The following is an 18,787-nucleotide window of genomic DNA, read 5'->3' as shown; positions in this document are numbered from 1 at the left end:
TGTTAAGGAATGTTTGTGAAAACTGAAAATTGCTATACCAGTCATTCTGGTACATGCTAATAGAAAAGTAGAATAAAAGAAAAAAAATGCTGAAATTAAGATATAAAAACTATTAAGAGATGATATATCAAATAAAAACCTTTACAGGTCAAATATCCATAATCTGAAAACCTGAAATGCTCCAAAATCTAAAACTTTGGGTGATGACATGACACTCAAAGGAAATGCTTTTGGATTTCAGATTTTTGCATTAGGAATGCATAAATGGGAATATTCCAAAATCCAAAAAATTTCTAAATCTGAAACACTTCTGGGCCCAAGCATTTTGTATAAGGGATACTCAACCTGTATTATTTGTGTGAGCATGTAATCTGATAAATCCATCTTAACTATCTTCATTTTTAAGGTAAACAACTCATTTGTTCTATAATAAGCATTATTCAAAATCATTTAATGTATACTTAGAATTATGAACGAACATACCTTTCTATACCTTTAAGTAGCTTATAGACACACAGATGCAAATATAAATGCCACTTGGCATACAGAGTAAGAGAATATTACACAAATGACATTACAAACAAACGAGAACTCACAAGATAAAACATACGAGTTCTAAATTTTATAGTCTTACCGCTTTTGCTTTTGAACACCTATAAACTTTCCACAAAAATAATTGACTGTATTGTTCATTTTTGGCTAGGTTAAGCAGGCTGATATGATAGACGAAATGTCAGGAGCCAGCTAAACTTCATCTCTATTGTAAAAGCAATGACAATTTTATCTAAACTATCAAAAATATCCTGGAATAAAGAAATGCTCAGAAAACTGCTATGTGGTACCAGTATTCATTGAAAAATTATCCTTCAATCATTATAGATGATTCAAGATTCAAGACATTTACATATAAATATCACATGCTAAATTCCTAAAATATAAAGTCCGTTAATGTAAAACATTAAAATGCCATGAAACTTCATCTGTGGCATATGGGGATGTGTGTATTTGGTGGTGGAGAAGACTGCATAAGAAAATGTTTTTCATGAAAGGTTCTAATAATCTTCAAGAAGCAATCTAAAAGCATTATCAGTCTATAGCATACATGCTATTAAAATACAAAAGGGGGTGTTCTTAGCATCTTGTAACTTTGTAAAATCCAATTTCCTCTAACTTTTAAATTAGTCTACAACTTTAGAATCTCATTAAGAAATAAATGGTTATGACCAGGCACAGAGTGGTTCACACCTGTAATCCCAGCACTTTGAGAGGCTGAGGCAGGCAAATCATCTGAGGACATGAGTTCGAGACCAGCACAGCCAACACAGAGAAACCTTGTCTCTACTAAAAATACAAAAATTAGCTGGCTGTGGTGGCGCATGTCTGCAGTCCCAGCTACTAGGGAGGCTGAGCCAAGAAAATTGCTTGAACCCGGAAGGTGGAGGTTGCAGTGGGCTGAGATCGTGCCACTGCACTCCAGCCTAGGCAATATAGAGTGAGACCCTGTCTCAAAACAAACAAATAAAAAACCAAAAAAAAAAAAACCATGTTATACATATATCATACATATATTTAAACTGGGCTAACTATAATAGAGAAATTCTCCACCTTAATTCGTAGCTAAGCATTCAAGTTTCAACACAAGAAGAATGGCATTTAATATATCTGAAGGTTTGTACTTAGCAGTACAAATTCAGATACTTTCTTCTTCCCTCTATCTAAAAAAGCCCAATCTCTTCCTCTTATTCCCCAAAGTTACTTTATTTATTCCTTTACTAGGCTTTTTCAAAAATTTTCAATATCTTCACTAATTCTTCTAACTATAAAGGGGAAACAAAGTTCCAATTAGGCACTCATCCTTTTTAATACTTTTGTTATGGATTATTGCCACATAAGCTGGGCGACTAATCCATTCAAAGAGGCCATGCTTGCGTAAGTAGCTCCAGATGGATAGGTCCGTAGGAGGGAGGGTAAGGAGTTGACACCATCCCAAAGAGCAAGAGAATCGAAGTAAATATGGGTGGGTGGTTAAGATTCACAAATAATGAACACCTAATAAAAGCATTAGGCCACAACATTTTAAGTATGTCAAGCTCATGTTAGAGTAAGCATGCTGGGAAGGAGGTTTCCAAGAAATGTAGATGCTTAACCAAACAAGTATAAGCTTACTCTGAGAGGATAAAGAAAAACTCCAAAGATCTACTTCCTATCTGCTGCAAAGAGGATGAACTATGGTACTGATTTCATCACATCAATCTGTGAGGCCTGTCTCTAAGAAGCGTGAATTCTGATTATACATATTCTCTTTCCCTCTTCATTCCAACTGCTGGACTATTTGCCAAAAACAAACATTGTTAAATCTGTTTCAAATGCAACACGAAGCCTGCTTTCTTCTACCCCTGTAAGATCTTATTCATAGGTTTCTCTATGTTCTTTTTTTTTTTTTTTTGAGACAGAGTTTCGCTCTGTCGCTCAGGCTGGAGTGCAGTGGCGCGATCTCGGCTCACTGCAAGCTCCGCCTCCCGGGTTCACGCCATTCTCCTGCCTCAGCCTCTCCGAGTAGCTAGGACTACAGGCGCCCACCACCACGCCCAGCTAATTTTTTTGTATTTTTACAAAATACAAAATGATGTCACTGATAGTCACTGAAAATATACGTGAAATATATATTTAATACTGGTGACATGACAATTTATTCTAGGAATTCCTTTATAGATGATTGATCAATTTTCATTAATCAAGATGGTCTTTTTTCAACTCTCATGTATTAATATCAAAACAAAGAGGAAAGTCTAGGAGTTAGCCTTCAGCCTAATTTCAATTGACAAAAATACTTTCAGTTACTAAAAAGCAGAATTAGAAAATGCATGGGAAATGAATCAAATTTTGCTTTTTGTTAATTAAATAAATGATGAGTGCTCCAAAGTCACAAATCTCTATTTGTGATATTTAAACTTTAATCTGGATATTTAAATTAAACTTAAATCTGGATATTTAAACTTTAAAAAATTATAAAACCAACTTCAACTAAAAGAAGATTCCCTCAAAACATCAAAGTACATTGTTAAACTTATTTGGATATAAAATAATCACTGAATCAAAATGAACTGAAACAATTGTAAAGAAGACATGAAGTCTTGTGTATAATATATCAATCTGAACCAAATATTTAAAAGAATCAGGCAGAAGACTCAATGTTAACATGACTTATAATCTATTTTACAGATTCTAACAATACAATTTTCCATAAAAATGTTAACTTCTGAGGACATAGTTTTAAAAACCATATATTTTAAAAATAATATAAATACGTTAATACCACCTATATAAACTCATTTTACGAACAATTTGAGTCTCCTGACAGCAGTAAATGTTATCTTAAAAAAATAAACATTTATAAATTATTTGAGAGGAAAAATTTTTTATATTTTAATAATCTAACGTTTCCGGCTATATTGTAGGTGTTTTCACATATATCTCATTAATCCATGTAACAAGTCATCGAAATAGAATTATCCCCATTTTTCTTAACGCAATTGAATAGTGTGAAGTACAGATTACTTAGGTAACTTAACAACGAAATAAGTGGTAGAACCACATAGGGACCCAGATCTGCCTAACTTTTCCAAAGGATTTTTTCTATTAGACTATTAAATTATCATTAGATTTTTGAAAGGTAACTCAATAGCAGTTCAGTAATTTTTTCATACATAAATATAAAATATATTCTACCAAATAAACATATCTTCCATCTAAATTAAATGTAAAGAGTTAAAGGGAGGAATAGGGTATGAACTTTGGTCTTTAAAGATAAAGTTGAGTGCTCTTTACTAATCACGTGATAGGAAATAATGAAGACTCTATAAAGAAAAATCATTACGTAAACAGGGTTTCCTAATACTTTTTCTACTGAATTAAACTTTTTTGAAGTTTACTGACCTATTAACCAGATCTGTTCAATGGCCTAGCAAAGGCAATGGTAGACTGTCAGAGGCAATAGTCATTTTCATTTGTCACAAGCCTGGTAATTAAACTCATTAGCCTGCCAATCAACTGCACTGCTAGTGAAATTTGTAAAAGCAGAATGAAATAGCTTACCGTGCACATGGATGTCTTTGTGATTTTCAGGGTAAAATCTGATGAAAACTCCAAATCTGAGATAGATGTTGTATGGCAATCTATATGCTGCCCATTAAAAGGAGTGAAGAAAGAGCTTAGTAAAAATAGTCCAAAAAAAAAAAACAAAACAAAAACAACCCAGACAAACATTACTTCTTTTATGCACAAATGATTATTGGAAACCAAAGTTTTGCAAACTTAACTTACATGCTAATTTTTGGAATTATTTATAAGTTTAAGGAGTACGAGTACTATCATCTTGTTAATTTTTCCTTAAATTCATTTAACTTAGACTCCTTGTAAACAACAGTATTTATCAAATCATAGCTCTAATGTGCTAAAGTTTTCCTGACACACTAAAATAAATACTTTCAAATAAAAAATGTTTTCCTGTGTTTCACCTAACATCACTTTGCCTGTCGTGTATGGTACACCCGCCACAACTGCTATAAATTATGTGTGATAACATATACATTTATAGGAACTGCCAACTTGAAAACCCATGCTAATGAAAAGAAAGTTGTTTTAAAATTCATGTCTGTAATTGTATTTGAAGATAGGTTTTGTTAGATATGAGGAGAAACCACACAATTCAAACAAAACAGCAAAACTATGGACATTCAATCCAGAGAAAAAATAGCGAAATATGTTTATATTCCATCCTGCCCTTTTTCAAATCCTTCTCCATTATACTTTGGAGAAGGGATGGAATCACCTTTCAACTACAGCAGTCTAACCAGAAGTGTGCTGTAAAGACCGTCATCAGCTGAGTAGATCCAGCCAGGAGTAGATCATAACCCAGTGAATGCAATTAATATAACCACACATCTGAGCCACTATCGAAAACATTTTAACAGTACAATGTGTTTGTGGGAGGACTGGAGAATACACAACAAACTATTTACTTAAATAAATGTTAAAAAAAAAAAAAAAGAGTACGTACACTTTTTAACACCTTGTTTTCAGGTCTAAATTTTTCTGTCTCAACTATTTATTCATAGCAGTTTTTGCATTAAGCAGAGATGACTAGAGAGAGAAATCAGCAACCTCCACCAACTCTCCTCTTTCTGCTCAACTTTAAGGCTTAGTTGGTTATAACTGTACACTCCTATCCTGAGCCAAAGAGCCCAAATAAACTCTTTACTCTCAGTGTACCAGAGCACTGAACAGTCTTATAACCATCAAGCAGACTGTTTTTCTTAAAAGCTGAACGCACTTTTAACTGGCCTGCTCTTGTTAAGAAACTTCACGTTTATTACTCTATACTAACTTTTAGTGCTTTATTCATTTAAGAAAATTAAATATGTACTAAATACTTTGTACAGAGAAGAAATATTGATGCTATATGAAAGTAACAGCATGATTAAAAAGAGAAGACGGCACTTCGGGAGGCTGAGGCAGGCAGATCATGAGGTCAGCAGATCAAGACCATCCTGGTCAACATGGTGAAACCCCGTCTCTACTAAAATACAAAAAATTAGCCAGGCATGGTGGTGCATGCCTGTAGCCCCAGCTACTTGGGAGGCTGAGGGCAGGGGAATCGCTTGAACCCGGGAGGTGGAGATTGCAGTGAGCCGAGATCGCGCCGCTGCACTCCAGCCTGGGTGACAGAGAGAGACTGTCTTAAGAGAAAAAAAAAAAAAAAAAGACAATATCCTGAACCTAACACTGAACATACTGCTGTAGATTTGATTATCTAGTTGAAACAGACAAATTAAGGAGTTAAGAAAAGCAGTATTATTTTTTGCTGCAAAGTTATTAGTGAACCCATGTAAATTCAACATAGGAAAAATTCACAATAAAACCAGAGATTAACATGGCAAAAAATAAGATGACAAAACACAAAAGGAATTAACTGAGAAATCTGAACATAGTAGGGCTTTCGTTTCATGGGCAAATTCACTATATGTAATTACCTAATCTGAAAATGCTGGAAGAAATCTGCATGAGAGAAAAACTGTGTGGAATATATGACACGAATGAATAATCTGGCTGTAAATGAGAAGCTAAAATAAGGCTGGCGGGGGAGGGTGATGAAGCAGAATTGATAATACAGCAGGACTTTTTAACTTGATTAAGCCAAAGTAAATATAAATTGTTCAACCGGTTCAGAGTTAGATTTGAAGGACTGTAAAACTGAGTATAAGGAGTTTTAATATATAGAGAAGTGATTCTAAAGAGATGATATAGTCAACTCGTAAATATTATGACCTCAATTTGTTTCAGACTGATTACAATGGAAAAAGTACTGTTTTGAAAGCCCACATATAAAATCAATATATTATTTTCGAATGTTCAACTAAGAAAAATAGCAATACCATTATAAAAAATAAAGTTGGTAAAACACCTACCTTAATACCACAAGGTTCTGAAATAAGAGTCTTCGGATCTAAAACTTCCACAACAGCTTCTGGAATAACTGCTTTCTTCATGCAGGACATCTTGAAGCCATAGACATCATCCCAAAAAGCAATTCTGTCAGCATGTTTATTCACATCACTCACTGCTACAAGGCTGATAGTGCAAATGTCAGGGTAGACTGTAACAAATAAAATGCCCAACAATTAAGCATTATCTCCCTTTCTTATGGAATATAATTTTTTAAAGGCTAAATGTAAATATCAAATCCATCAGTAAGGATTACTAGCAGTGGGAGATTAATGAAGGTATAGATCAGGAAAAACAACCATGCTTCATCTTGTAGCCTCTTTTAAAAACAGATATGCATTATCATGATGATAAAATTAAAACAGGGATTCCAATGATAAGGTCTGAATTAAAAAAGGATTATATAATTAAACAATCCTGAAATTAACATATTTATTGATATTAAAACTTAAAGTATGCTAACTTAACAGGTACTAGATCTTTACTTATTCGTATATTCCTCTAAAAACATGCAGAAAAGGACAAATCATTTAAAAAGATATGTAGCACATAAGAAAATCATGTAATGGGGTTTTATAGTTTATAAAAGTTTATATAGAAGACCACTTCATATTACTCTCATTTAATAGAAAAATATTTATAAGCATAAAGTATGTGCCAGACATATGTGCCAGTCTAATTTATAGACTATGGACACATATCACTATCCTCAATAAACTTATATTTAGACTATTTTGAAAAAAGAAATGCATAGTTATTTGTGAGGTAATAAATACTAAGAATGGGAGCATACAACGTACTAAGGGAGCTCATGGCAAAACCAGCTAATTCAGACTTAGCTGGAGCAGGGGAGAAGGGATAATATATAAGGTAAGAACTGAAGCCCAGTAAGTTGGGAGTGGGAAGGGAAAGCGTATTCTAGGCAAAGTGAGCAGCAGTGTGCATAAAGGGTCACAATAGATGGGATGGCCCATATACAATCTAATTTAGAGAGAAATAGACACAAGGCTAGAAAGGTCAGTAGAGACCAAAGACTACATGCTGAGCAAACCAAATTAGTAAATTGGACTTAATTCTAAGAATAATGATAATCCAGTAAAAAATTTTACATAGGGTAGCAACATGACTAGATTTTGATTTTAGACACACCACCTGGAATGCAATGTGGAGAATAATGGGAGGGTCTAAGATGAAAACAGAGACAAATAAAGAGATGGTTAAAATAAACCAGGTGATCTGAACTAGGATATTGCTGTGGGAATGGAAAGGATGAGACGTATTCAAGGGATATTTATGAAGTAGAACTCAGAGGACTTCGAGGCTGTGGGGGAAAAGGTCAAGAATGACAGTATTTAGCTTTAGTAACAGCACAGATTGTGGTACTAACCATTATAATAGGACATAAATATGGGAAGATTCAAAAGGAACAGGAGCATTTAGTGCTTAAGAGATAAACAGATAAAAATGTCTGAAATGTAGCTGAATACAAAGGTCTGAAATTCAAAAATGGATATCTAAGTTGAAGACATAAATTTGGAGAACACAGGCATATAAATGAAAGATAAGTAATGGGAGTTCATGAGACCTAGGGAGAATAGATAATGAATACTAGAATTCAAGGGACTTGACCGAGAAGCTGGACTGAATAATTATAGAAGCTTTCCCACATTATGCCCTGTCATTTCATCATTAGAGAGGAACATATAATAAGGGTATAGTTAGGTGGTCAGCAAACATTTTTTGTGAAGTTACCAGTTTAGGTTTTGTGGACAAAACTGACTTTTGTTGAAACTACTGCTTTCTGCTATTGGTGTGAAAGCAGCCACAGACAATATGTAAACAAATGAGCATGGCTGTGTTCCAATAAAACTTTATCTACAAAACAGGCAGCAGGCTAGATACAGATACCCTTGATATAAATGAGCAGAAACAGAGGGGGGTTATTATCAGGGCCACCATATGGTCCTACTTCAGAGAGTGCCATTCACACTATATAGTTCATGGGAACTGAATATCCTCTGGAGTTGTGCAGTACACAGACATTCAAGATACTTAACATAGTTGATACAGTTCTGCTATTTTAGAATATCTTTTAAAATCTTGCTGAAGTTTTAAAATGTGATCAGTCTCTCTATCAGGGTTAGCAGACTATGACCCATAGTCAAATCCAGCCTGCTGCCAGTTTTTGTATTAATATATAAAGTTTAGCTGTAACACTACCACATTCATTTGTTTACATGTTGTCTATGGCCACACTGCACTACAATGGCAGAGTTGAATAGTTGGGACAGGGGCTATATGGCCTACAAAACTGAAAAAAAATTTACTATATGGCCTTTTACTGAAAAAATTTACTTATCTCTGGCTCTATATTAAGTAATACATTAGTGACACCATAAAACTAAAGATAACTTTTTTATAAGAAAAAATTGTAACTTACTAAAAGTAATAAAACAATTTTGAAATTGTTGGTAATTAGAAGAGAAACTAAAGAAGAACATGATTTTATTTTTGGGTGTTGTGTATTTTTCAAATTATTTGTCTTTCACAACAATACAGAAAAGCACAGTTTTTATATTGCTAGAATTTGGAAATAAAATTATTTTTAATCTTTCGGTTAGTAAGATCTATGAATATACATAAAGATATGTAATCAGTGTTATAGGTCCATTTGGTTCTATAACCACCTCCTCACAGCTGGCTAAAATCTTGGACCACCTGCCAGAATCCTGACCCTTTACCTTCGCATTCTGACACATTTGTCATTTGATTTTTGTCAGATAGAAGCTATAATTGAATAATTATTTCTTGTTGTAGGTGAAATTAACAAAGCGCTGATTGGACAAAAGCACCCTCTTAACAGACCATTTATAAATTCATGGCTTTGACATCTGTGTCCTTCTCGATTCACTGCCCAGAATTCATTTGTCACTAGAACGGCTCACATGGTGAATAGATAAAGATGGGAAATCCTTTATCCCTTAGAAATGCCTCATAAATTTTTGGACACTAAAGGATAAGATAGAGATGCATAAAGAAACAATTTCTAGTAAACACTAGGAATTTTGTATCACTGTTTGTATAAATAACCACAGAGTAAAAAGATTTAAAACAAAGGAGATAGTAAATAAGTCAAAATAAACCACTTTTTTCACAATATATATGAACAATATGAAGATTTTAGTGAAATAACAATGGTAGCAAAAATGCTTGATATGCATAAAAGAAAATGTACTAGAAAGTCACCAAATGGGAATTAAATGAGCTTTAAAAATTAGTTTCTAGTTTATATAATAAAGGTATCTTTAAAAAGTAATATTTATTTGGAAATTGGACTCATTTCCCCATCATTCATTTATAAATAATGACTAGACCCACTAACGTTTAGCTAAGGCTAACATACAGCTGTAATATGCTTTGAAAAAGCATATGCTGAAAAATAAAAAATGACACTACTGCTCTATTACAAACTCAAACTAATAAATGTGAAAAACGCAGATCTGAAGATGAGGAAGCAGACAGTTATGAAAATACTAAAGGAATCCTTTAAGCACTATGAACCAATGCCAGTGGCTGATTATATTGAGATAATCTATGTAAAAGTGTAGAAAATGTGAAGTGCTGTATAAAAGGTAAATGTTAATACCACAAGGCTGAAATTCATTTCATAACTTTTATAAAGTATAAACCTAATGCTAATCTCATGTTCACCAGTTGCAACTCAGACTGGGAATTAACATTTATTAAGCAACTACTTTGTGTCAAGCATCTCATTTAGACTTTTGAATAATTTTACAAAGTTGGATTATAATCTTCATTTTATAAATTAAAAAAAACTTAAATTCAGAGAGTAACTTGGGCAGAGAGTAACTTGCCCAAATACCTGGTCTTCTTCAGCTAACCAGATAACTAGTCAGCTGACATAGCAGAGATTCAACTTAAGGTCTAACTGCAAAATCCACATGCTTTCCATTATGCATGATACCACATTTTAATGCTTTTCAAACGGAAGAAAAGGAAAGAGGAACCCCAGGTTCCGAAGGTAAACGGTACTTGTTGGAAGAGAAGGAAGGAGAAAGGGGGTTGAAAAGAGTGGAGATAAATAAAATTTCAGGACAAAGTAAGGAAAATGGTAACATTTAAGCTTATTTTGCTCAGAGCAAAGGAATGAGATGACAAGGCAAAAACAAAACAAAAACACTAAAAAGGAAAGCAAGCAAGCAAGGTCAAGAGATCAAGACCAGCCTGGCCACCATGTTGAAACCCCATATCTACTAAAAATACAAAGAATTAGCTGGATGTGGTGGCAGGGCGCCTCTAATTCCAGCTACTTGAGAGGCTGAGGCAGGAGAATTGCTTGCGCCCAGAAGGCAAAGGTTGCAGTGAGCCAAGATCATGCCACTGCACTCCAGCCTGGGTGACAGGGACAGACTCCATTAAAAAAAATAAAAAAGACAACTTAAAAATGTAAAGATACATTATGCTCATGAACTGGAAAACTCAACATTAAAATGCTGATCATTCTCAAATTGATAAATTCATTCAATCCAATCCCTTCATAATTCTAGCAGTCTTTTTTTTAAAGCAGAAATAGCCAGATTCTAACATTTATTTTAAACTCCCCCCTGCCACATGACCAAACTATCAAAGCAATTTTTAAAAAGATCAAAATGGGGAGATTTTCCTTACCTGACCAAGACTCAGTATAAAGTTACAGTAATTAAGACAGTATGTTACTGGTGAAAGGACAGCCTTAAAGATCAAATGAACACAAAAATAGACTCACATGAATATGGCCAATTAATTTTCAAGATATGCCAAGCAATTCATGGGAAATAATAGCATTTCAATTAAGGGTGCTAGAAAATATTAATATCTAACCTTACCTCACACTATACACAAAAATTAATTTGAAATAAATCATAGACATAAATGTAAAAACTGAAACTCCAAGAAACACAGGAAAATTCTGTGTGACCTTGAGTAAAGCAAAGATTTCTTAAGACATTTTTCTTAATATGACAGAGACTGAGCACATGTTTAAAAGTCATCTGTATTTCCTTTTTTGTAAGTCACCGTTCAATTATTTGTCCAATTTTCTATTGGATTTGTGGTCTATTTATTTATATAATCTACTTATATGTGGGAGAGATTAGTTTTTTGTTGTGACAGAAATTGAAAAGTTATTTTCAGTATGTAGTTTCTCTTGTGACTTTGCTTATAGCACATTCTGCCATTTAGAAATTTATATAGATGTAATTAGATTTATCAATGTTTCTTTCAGGGTTTCTGAATTAAAATTCTTATTTAGAAAGACTCCCTTCCCCCAGGTTTATAAACCTATGTTTCTTTCTAGTATTTTTAGCATTTGACTTCTCTTGCATTTAATCTTTGATTATTTGAAATTCACAGTGTACAATTTATTGTGTGGATTAAACTTTACTTTTTTTTTACACAATTGTCTCAATAGAATTTGCTACAGTATATCATTTCTTCAATTATATGAGATGCCATGTATAGTTAGGCCTATACCACTCTCTTCAATGCATCTCTCCATTCAAGAACCAATAATATATTGTTTTAATTATTAAGGCTTTATAATGTGTTTTAATATTTGGTAGCAGTATTCCTTCTGCTACCCCCATCCTGCACCCTTCTATTTTTCAGAAAAATTAGGAATCAAATTATCTCATAATTCATTTGACCTGAAGAAGGTGGGAATTGCTACTTCAGCTGTTTTTAAAAGTCTCTTTTCTGAAGTATAATTTATATGCAGCAAAACTCACTCTTTTTGGTATATATTTGCATGTGCTTTGCTAAAGTCACACAGTTATGCAATCACCACCATAGTCAAGAGACATAGACAGGATCTACCACCACCAACCTCATCACTCAATTTAATGTTAGCTTTGTAGTGCTAAATGTACTTAATAATTCTACTACTTGATCTGTCAGCTTTAAATAATATTCTTTAAGTTTCTATTATTAAAGATAAAGCAATTAAAATGTGAACACTTCTACCTGCTATCTGCATTCCCTTTCCAATTTTTGTGAGATGGAGTATTTGACACTGTTAGCATATAAAACATTTATATTCTATGTTGTCATCCTAAAATATACATTTATTTTAGTCTTAATTGTAGTTGTAAAAACACCCATTGGTCATAACCAATATTTTCCTATTTTTCCTCCTCATCTCTTGTTGGCTGCATGTAAAACATTACAATTCCTGATACACAATTGGTGCTTAGTAAATATTAGCTAGAAACAGTAGAAATCGTTGCTAGTAAACCTGCTTTCATGAACTTTACAAAATTAGTTTTCTGAGAAGGGTAGTAAATATATAACTCTAAAATACAGTGGAATTGCTTGATTGATAATGGGGTAGATGAACATCCAAGTTATTGCCTGTGCTTTATAAAGCCTTTACTGCTCACCATATGTATGGCGAGACATAAATTGAACTTAAACTCATGTAAAAATAAATTGTGGTCCCATCATGTTTGTATGGGCCTTCAATATTCTCCCTCTCTCATACTGCATTCATTCTATAATCTTTTTACTACTAATTACTTGGTAAATCTTTCCTTCAGAAAAACAGAAAGGAAAACTTTGCTTTGTGATAAAACAATGAGCATCTAAATGACCGGTGATATGCATCAAGACATACTCAAAAACACAAATAGACTAAACTATTTTGTGTTACTCTTTTCTGAATTTTCTTTCTCTTGATTCTGTTAACAAATAACATTCAACAGCACTGCTTAAGGAGTTAAATGCTGACCTCTCTTAAATATACCTCTCTATTATCTTAATACTAATATTAGCTATATAAAAGTATAGAAAGAGCTAGATATATGAGCCTCTACTTTATCCCTCTTATGATAAGAAATAGCTCTGCCACTGTTCACATTGCTGTAAGTTCTTCATGAATTTCAGTGAGAATTCAATTTAAATGTATTAAGTTGCTGTCAGTTCCTCAATAAAATCAAGTCAGGCAGGTCTGGAAACAGTTACTTGGATCTTCCCTAGAACGTCAAGGCAATAATCAAATTTAAAAAATACATTTTAGTAGGAAAACAAGGCTTAGTAAAAAGAACATGAATATTGGAGGCTGGCAGATGTGAGTTTAAAAAAAAATCATGGTTTGGCCATTTAATATGTGTCATCCAGGACACTTTTAGGAGACTGTTTCTAAAATCTCAAAGGGCTATTGTGAGGATTATGTCTAGTAACATAAATGAAGGTAAAGTATATTGTTTGGCAGCCAGTAGATGGTCAACAAATGATGGATAGTGTTGTTTTTAAGTCATTAAATGTTACAGTTTATGTATCCCTAATCTGAAAACCTGAAATGCTCCATGTTCTAAAACTTTTTAAGCACTGACATGAACCCAAAGGAAATGCTCACTGGAACATTTCAGACGTCCGATTTTCAGATAAGCATGCTCAACCAGTAAGTATAATGCAAAGATTGTACTCTGAAACCCCCCAAAACAGAAAGTCTGAAACACTGCAGGTCCCAACCATTTTAGATAAGGGATATTCAACCTGTAGCAGTCATTAAAAAAACAAAGCCACTGCAGTCATAGAAAGTTGCAGCCAATTGTTGCGGGGTAAAATATATCTAAAAATTCTAGCCACGTTCATGACAGAGATTGGGAACATATCTTGAAATGGTTGCAGAAAATAAAGTGATAAAATGGGCACATTTTGAAAAAGAAAGGCAATCCATTTAAATGCTATTATAAAAAGAACTCTTGTTCTGGAGAATTTTCTCTGGCCTTACTGATTTTTTTTTTTTTTTTTTTTTTTTTGAGATGGAGTCTCGCTCTGTCACCCAGGCTGGAGTGCAGTGGCAGGATCTCCTCTCACTGCAACCTCTGCCTCCCAGGTTCAAGCAATTCTCCTGTCAGGACTACAGGCACCTGCCACCATGCCCAGCTAATTTTTGGATTTTTTCTTTTTTTTAGTAGAGACGGGGTTTCACCATATTGGTCAGGCTGGTCTTGAACTCCTGACCTCAGGTGATCTGCCCGCCTCAGCCTCTCAGAGTGCTGGGATTACAGGCATGAGCCACCGCACCTGGCCGGCCTGATTTTTAATTGTACCCAAACTGCCAAAGTAATTTCATAGAACATGGATGGCAGGAGGCATAACTATGGTCAAGTCCTTTGCATCACTAGTTTGAAATGCCTGCCCCTTTCATGTGACAGTTTTACCAACTGTATTCTGACCATGGAAACCATTTACTGATTCTGAAGCTTTGAGAAAGGTAAGATGCAGGGAGATAAGTGAAGGAGGAACATGTCATTCAATTCGGTTTTAATGATTCTTTAAATGATTCAATTCAATAAACATGGATGATGCCCCATCTACGTCCTAGAAGCTGTGGAGCTCATTTAAGAGTTAAAGCTAAACAAACATAATCCCTGTCCTGAAAGACAATTATTTTGTATGTATATAATTGCTCACAGCAGACGGTCTGTAAAAACAGAATCTCACTCTGAGTATGCAGAGTTAATATGATTAAATGTTTTCCAGAGACATTAAAAGAAAGCCTTCCAAATTTATTAGGGTCCCTTTATATGTGGATTGGTTATGTGGCACTTTTAAAACTTATTAGAAACCAGTCACTACTTGAAATGTTCTCAGAAAATCACAGAGAAGTCAGGTTTACAGATTTAGTGAAGTCATGAATAATTTCGAACTTAGAATGAAACATGCCATTGGGAAAAAAGGGAACTAAATGACATGAGGATTAAAAATAAAAAGGAGTTTGTTAGATTTGAGTTTGAATATCAACAAAAAGCTTCCAAAACCTAGTCTTTGGATATTTATTAAAAGGACCTTTTAATAAAAGCATTCTTGAGAATACCATTACCTTGAAGTCCCCCATATCTTATATAATATTCTACTTTCAACAATATAGTAAACAAATGTCTTAAAGCTTCTTGTAATGGAAACATCTTTCATCTCTATCGGGAACTTCCTCAGCCATGCATAGTTCATTTGAAATCCAAAGGTTCATCTGGTTCTGCTAGACTACAATTAGATTATTAAAACCAGAATTTTATACTCACCCGAGCCTCCTTTTGCCAAGTATTTGTTCTTTGCATAAAGGACAGAATCTAACATAGACTCAAACAGAAGAAAATATCCCTGCATAAAAAAAGGGGAAAAAAAGAGTTTAGAAATGTGCAATACTCTCATAGGCAGGTCAATTTAAACATCGGTGCTACTCTTTTAATTACAAAATATTTTTTTGTTTTTGCCATAGATGTAATAATATTCTGCAAAATCTGAAACTTTTTTGCAGTAAAAGTTATTGGAAAATCAGGCCAGCTTATAAAGTGAACCCAGAAAGTTTATTGTGGTAAAATATACTGCATTTTCTTTATCTATGATTCTACTTTCCAGACTACTCTTTCTTCCTCATTAAAAAATGTTGGGATACAAATTATTAACAAGCCCTATAACTCCCTGGAATGATGCAATATCCATCTAGAGCAGTGGTTCTCCACTTGATTTTACCCGCTGGGGAACATGTGGCAATGTCTGAGTAATTTTTGATTGTTGCAACTAGGGGTGGGGGATGAACGAGATGCTACTGGCATCTACTGTGTAGAGCCAAGGTATGTTGGTAAACATCTTACAATGCACAGGACAGCTTCTTACAAGAAAGAATGGCCTGGCCCAAAATGTCAATAGTGCTAAAGTTGAGAAACTCTAGGCTAGAAAACCATTTCCCAAATAATTTCCTGTCTAGTGACTTTCTTTTTGGTATTAAAAAAAAGAAGAAGAAAGGGGAGGGATCCTTAGTCAAAAAGGTTTAAGAAACACCAGCTGCCTTATCCTCCTATTAGAGATTCTTAATGTGCATGAGCACACTAAAAGTTCTGAGTAGTTCTTATGGTAAAGAGAACTGCTGAACATATTTTAACCAAGTATTACCTATTTTCTAACTACAGACCTTTTTTTTCTATCAACATCTATCAACACCTTGCAGAACTAGTGTTTATGGAAATATAATTCATGAAACATGATCTTGGTATACTACCGATTTTAGAGTATGACAATGAATCCTCTACCAAGAAAGGGTAAATACAGTACAAATGAAAAAAGAATTTGCCACTATTGGTGTCACAAATACGCTACATTCTAACACTGTGCTTCCCAGTTTATTATACAAATGACAAATAATCATGACTGAGAAATCACTATCAGTTTCAGTCAGTCTTTCTCCTTCTAGGGTCCAACCCCCCAACAGCCCTATGCAGCAGGGAAAGCCAAGTGCTCAGCACATAGTACACCTTATTGCTCAGGGTGAACCAACATTAATTTTACCTTTACTTTAGCATTCTATATCAAAACTGTTCTCATCCACTCATTTGCTCTGTGCACAAATAAACGATCAGTGAGGTAAGTATAATATTCTTTAACCACATTAACAAAAAACATTTTAAAGGTTTCTCTAGAACAAGAAAAACCTGCAAACCCAGAATGGATAATCTTCACAAGAGATTAACAGCAATTTTAATTTACAGAAAATACAGCTCTCATGCTTGAATCACTTATAAAGGAACTGAACTGAATTGCCGGAACTCTACATTGGTATTGACCTATTCCTCCCAACACACTAATTCATTGATACAAAAAAACTGCCTAGTAAACAGAGGCTTAGGAACAAAGCTTGTTTATCAATATGTTCCTTTAGGAAAATTAAGGAGTTGACAGAAACATGTTTTTCTGGATAGAGTACTTCAGTAATATGTAAAATTTTTACAAGTTAGTTCCCCATTAATATTATCTATGTATTCAAAGAACAAGGGACTTATGGGATTCTACTAAGAAATCTTTACCAATCTGACATATTCATGCAGATTACACACACAAATGCTTATAAATAGGCATTCAACTGTTGCTTATAATTATAATTTATGCCAAGGAATTATTAAATGGAAGGCATCTATCTTATGAAGAAAAGATTGGCTGGTAAAACACAATAGATTTGGTGAAAAAAAATGGTCCCTATTTGCAAGACTGCTGTGTTTTAAAACTTAAAATAAAATAAACAAAATTAACACTTTAGTACAAATAAGGTATTCACTACATTCCAATACTTTTTGGACAAAGGCCCAAAAACGTTTGTATTGATCTGTCATTGTCAAATTGTTTTCTAGTATTCTTTCAGCTCAGCTGTTACCTTATCACAACAGCTCAGCTGTTACCTTATCTGATGTTCCTACATAAAATATCCTTTCTTTTTCTTTCATCAAGCTCCATTTCTTTATCCTGCTTTGTATTTCATCATAGCACTTATGAATGAAAATACTATTTATTTTTGTTTTTATTTTGTCTCCTTGCCAAAATATCAGCTCCAAGATCAAGGACTTTGTCATATTGTTTGAAGCTATATTCCTGAAGGCTGAAAATGTGTCTGGTACATAGTAGGAACTCAATATGTAACTTTAAAATGAATAAATGAATAAAAGTTATTAATACTATGGGTAATATTATATTTGTTAAAATGAAACTGCTTGCTTTTTATTTTTGTGGTACAAATTAAAATGTTATTTTAAAATGATATGTTGTTTTCTAAAATTAAAACTGACAAATAATGGTGGTGATAATCGTTAAAATTCATTGTAATGCCTCTATAAAAATTATTTCATTTAATTCTCCCCCAAAGCACTGTTTATTGTTATTCCAATTCAATTTATTTATGTTAAGTTGCAATCTAAAATGATAGTTCAGTCACATAAATGGGAGTGAATGAGACAGAATTTGAACCTTGATCTCACTACACAAGTTCTGAATCACCCTTTTATGATGCCTCTTAAATTGATTTGCCTAATTGAAAATAAGATTTAGTATGTGTATTATACTACATTTGTAATTAAGGATTCAAGCATTCCAAAAATGAAAAATTTTCCATAGACCATATTAAACAAGGTTAGAATTTACAACAGGTGTGCAATCATTTCAGAGTAATATCTCAGTTGGCAACTGGCTCTTAGCCACCATTCATTGTGAAAATATTGGTTTGGAAAAATCAATGCAAATACTAGAATATATACAGAACTAATAAGACATTCATGAGATAAAATATCCAGTTAAAAATATTAGCAGATGAAAAGATTCACATATGTATTGCTAACGGTCATTGTCCTTTCTCTCAACTTTCCACTTTGCTAAACTTCATTTTACGATAGGCTCCCTATGTGATACAACAGCCTTTAAATTCCTGGGAATTGTCCTTGGTTCTGAACCAAGTCATTTA

At 33.6% G+C, this 18,787-nt stretch overlaps 1 protein-coding gene across 2 annotated transcripts in view; it reads right to left on the bottom strand.

Moving 5' to 3' along the window:
* Positions 1–18,787, bottom strand: part of PRMT3 (protein arginine methyltransferase 3) — a 124,466-nt gene that overhangs the window by 39,440 nt on the left and 66,239 nt on the right. For both annotated transcript variants that reach the window (XM_003254315.3, XM_030828848.1), the window contains 3 exons: positions 15,588–15,666; positions 6,468–6,655; positions 4,096–4,182 (listed from right to left, as the gene is read on the bottom strand). In XM_003254315.3, coding sequence (XP_003254363.1) covers positions 4,096–4,182; positions 6,468–6,655; positions 15,588–15,666 — 354 coding nt within the window. The remainder of the gene's footprint in view (positions 1–4,095; positions 4,183–6,467; positions 6,656–15,587; positions 15,667–18,787) is intronic.

This window comes from Nomascus leucogenys, chromosome 15, assembly GCF_006542625.1.
Source record: "Nomascus leucogenys isolate Asia chromosome 15, Asia_NLE_v1, whole genome shotgun sequence".
NCBI lineage: Eukaryota > Metazoa > Chordata > Mammalia > Primates > Hylobatidae > Nomascus > Nomascus leucogenys.
This window is presented reverse-complemented; position numbering and strand designations above follow the sequence as displayed.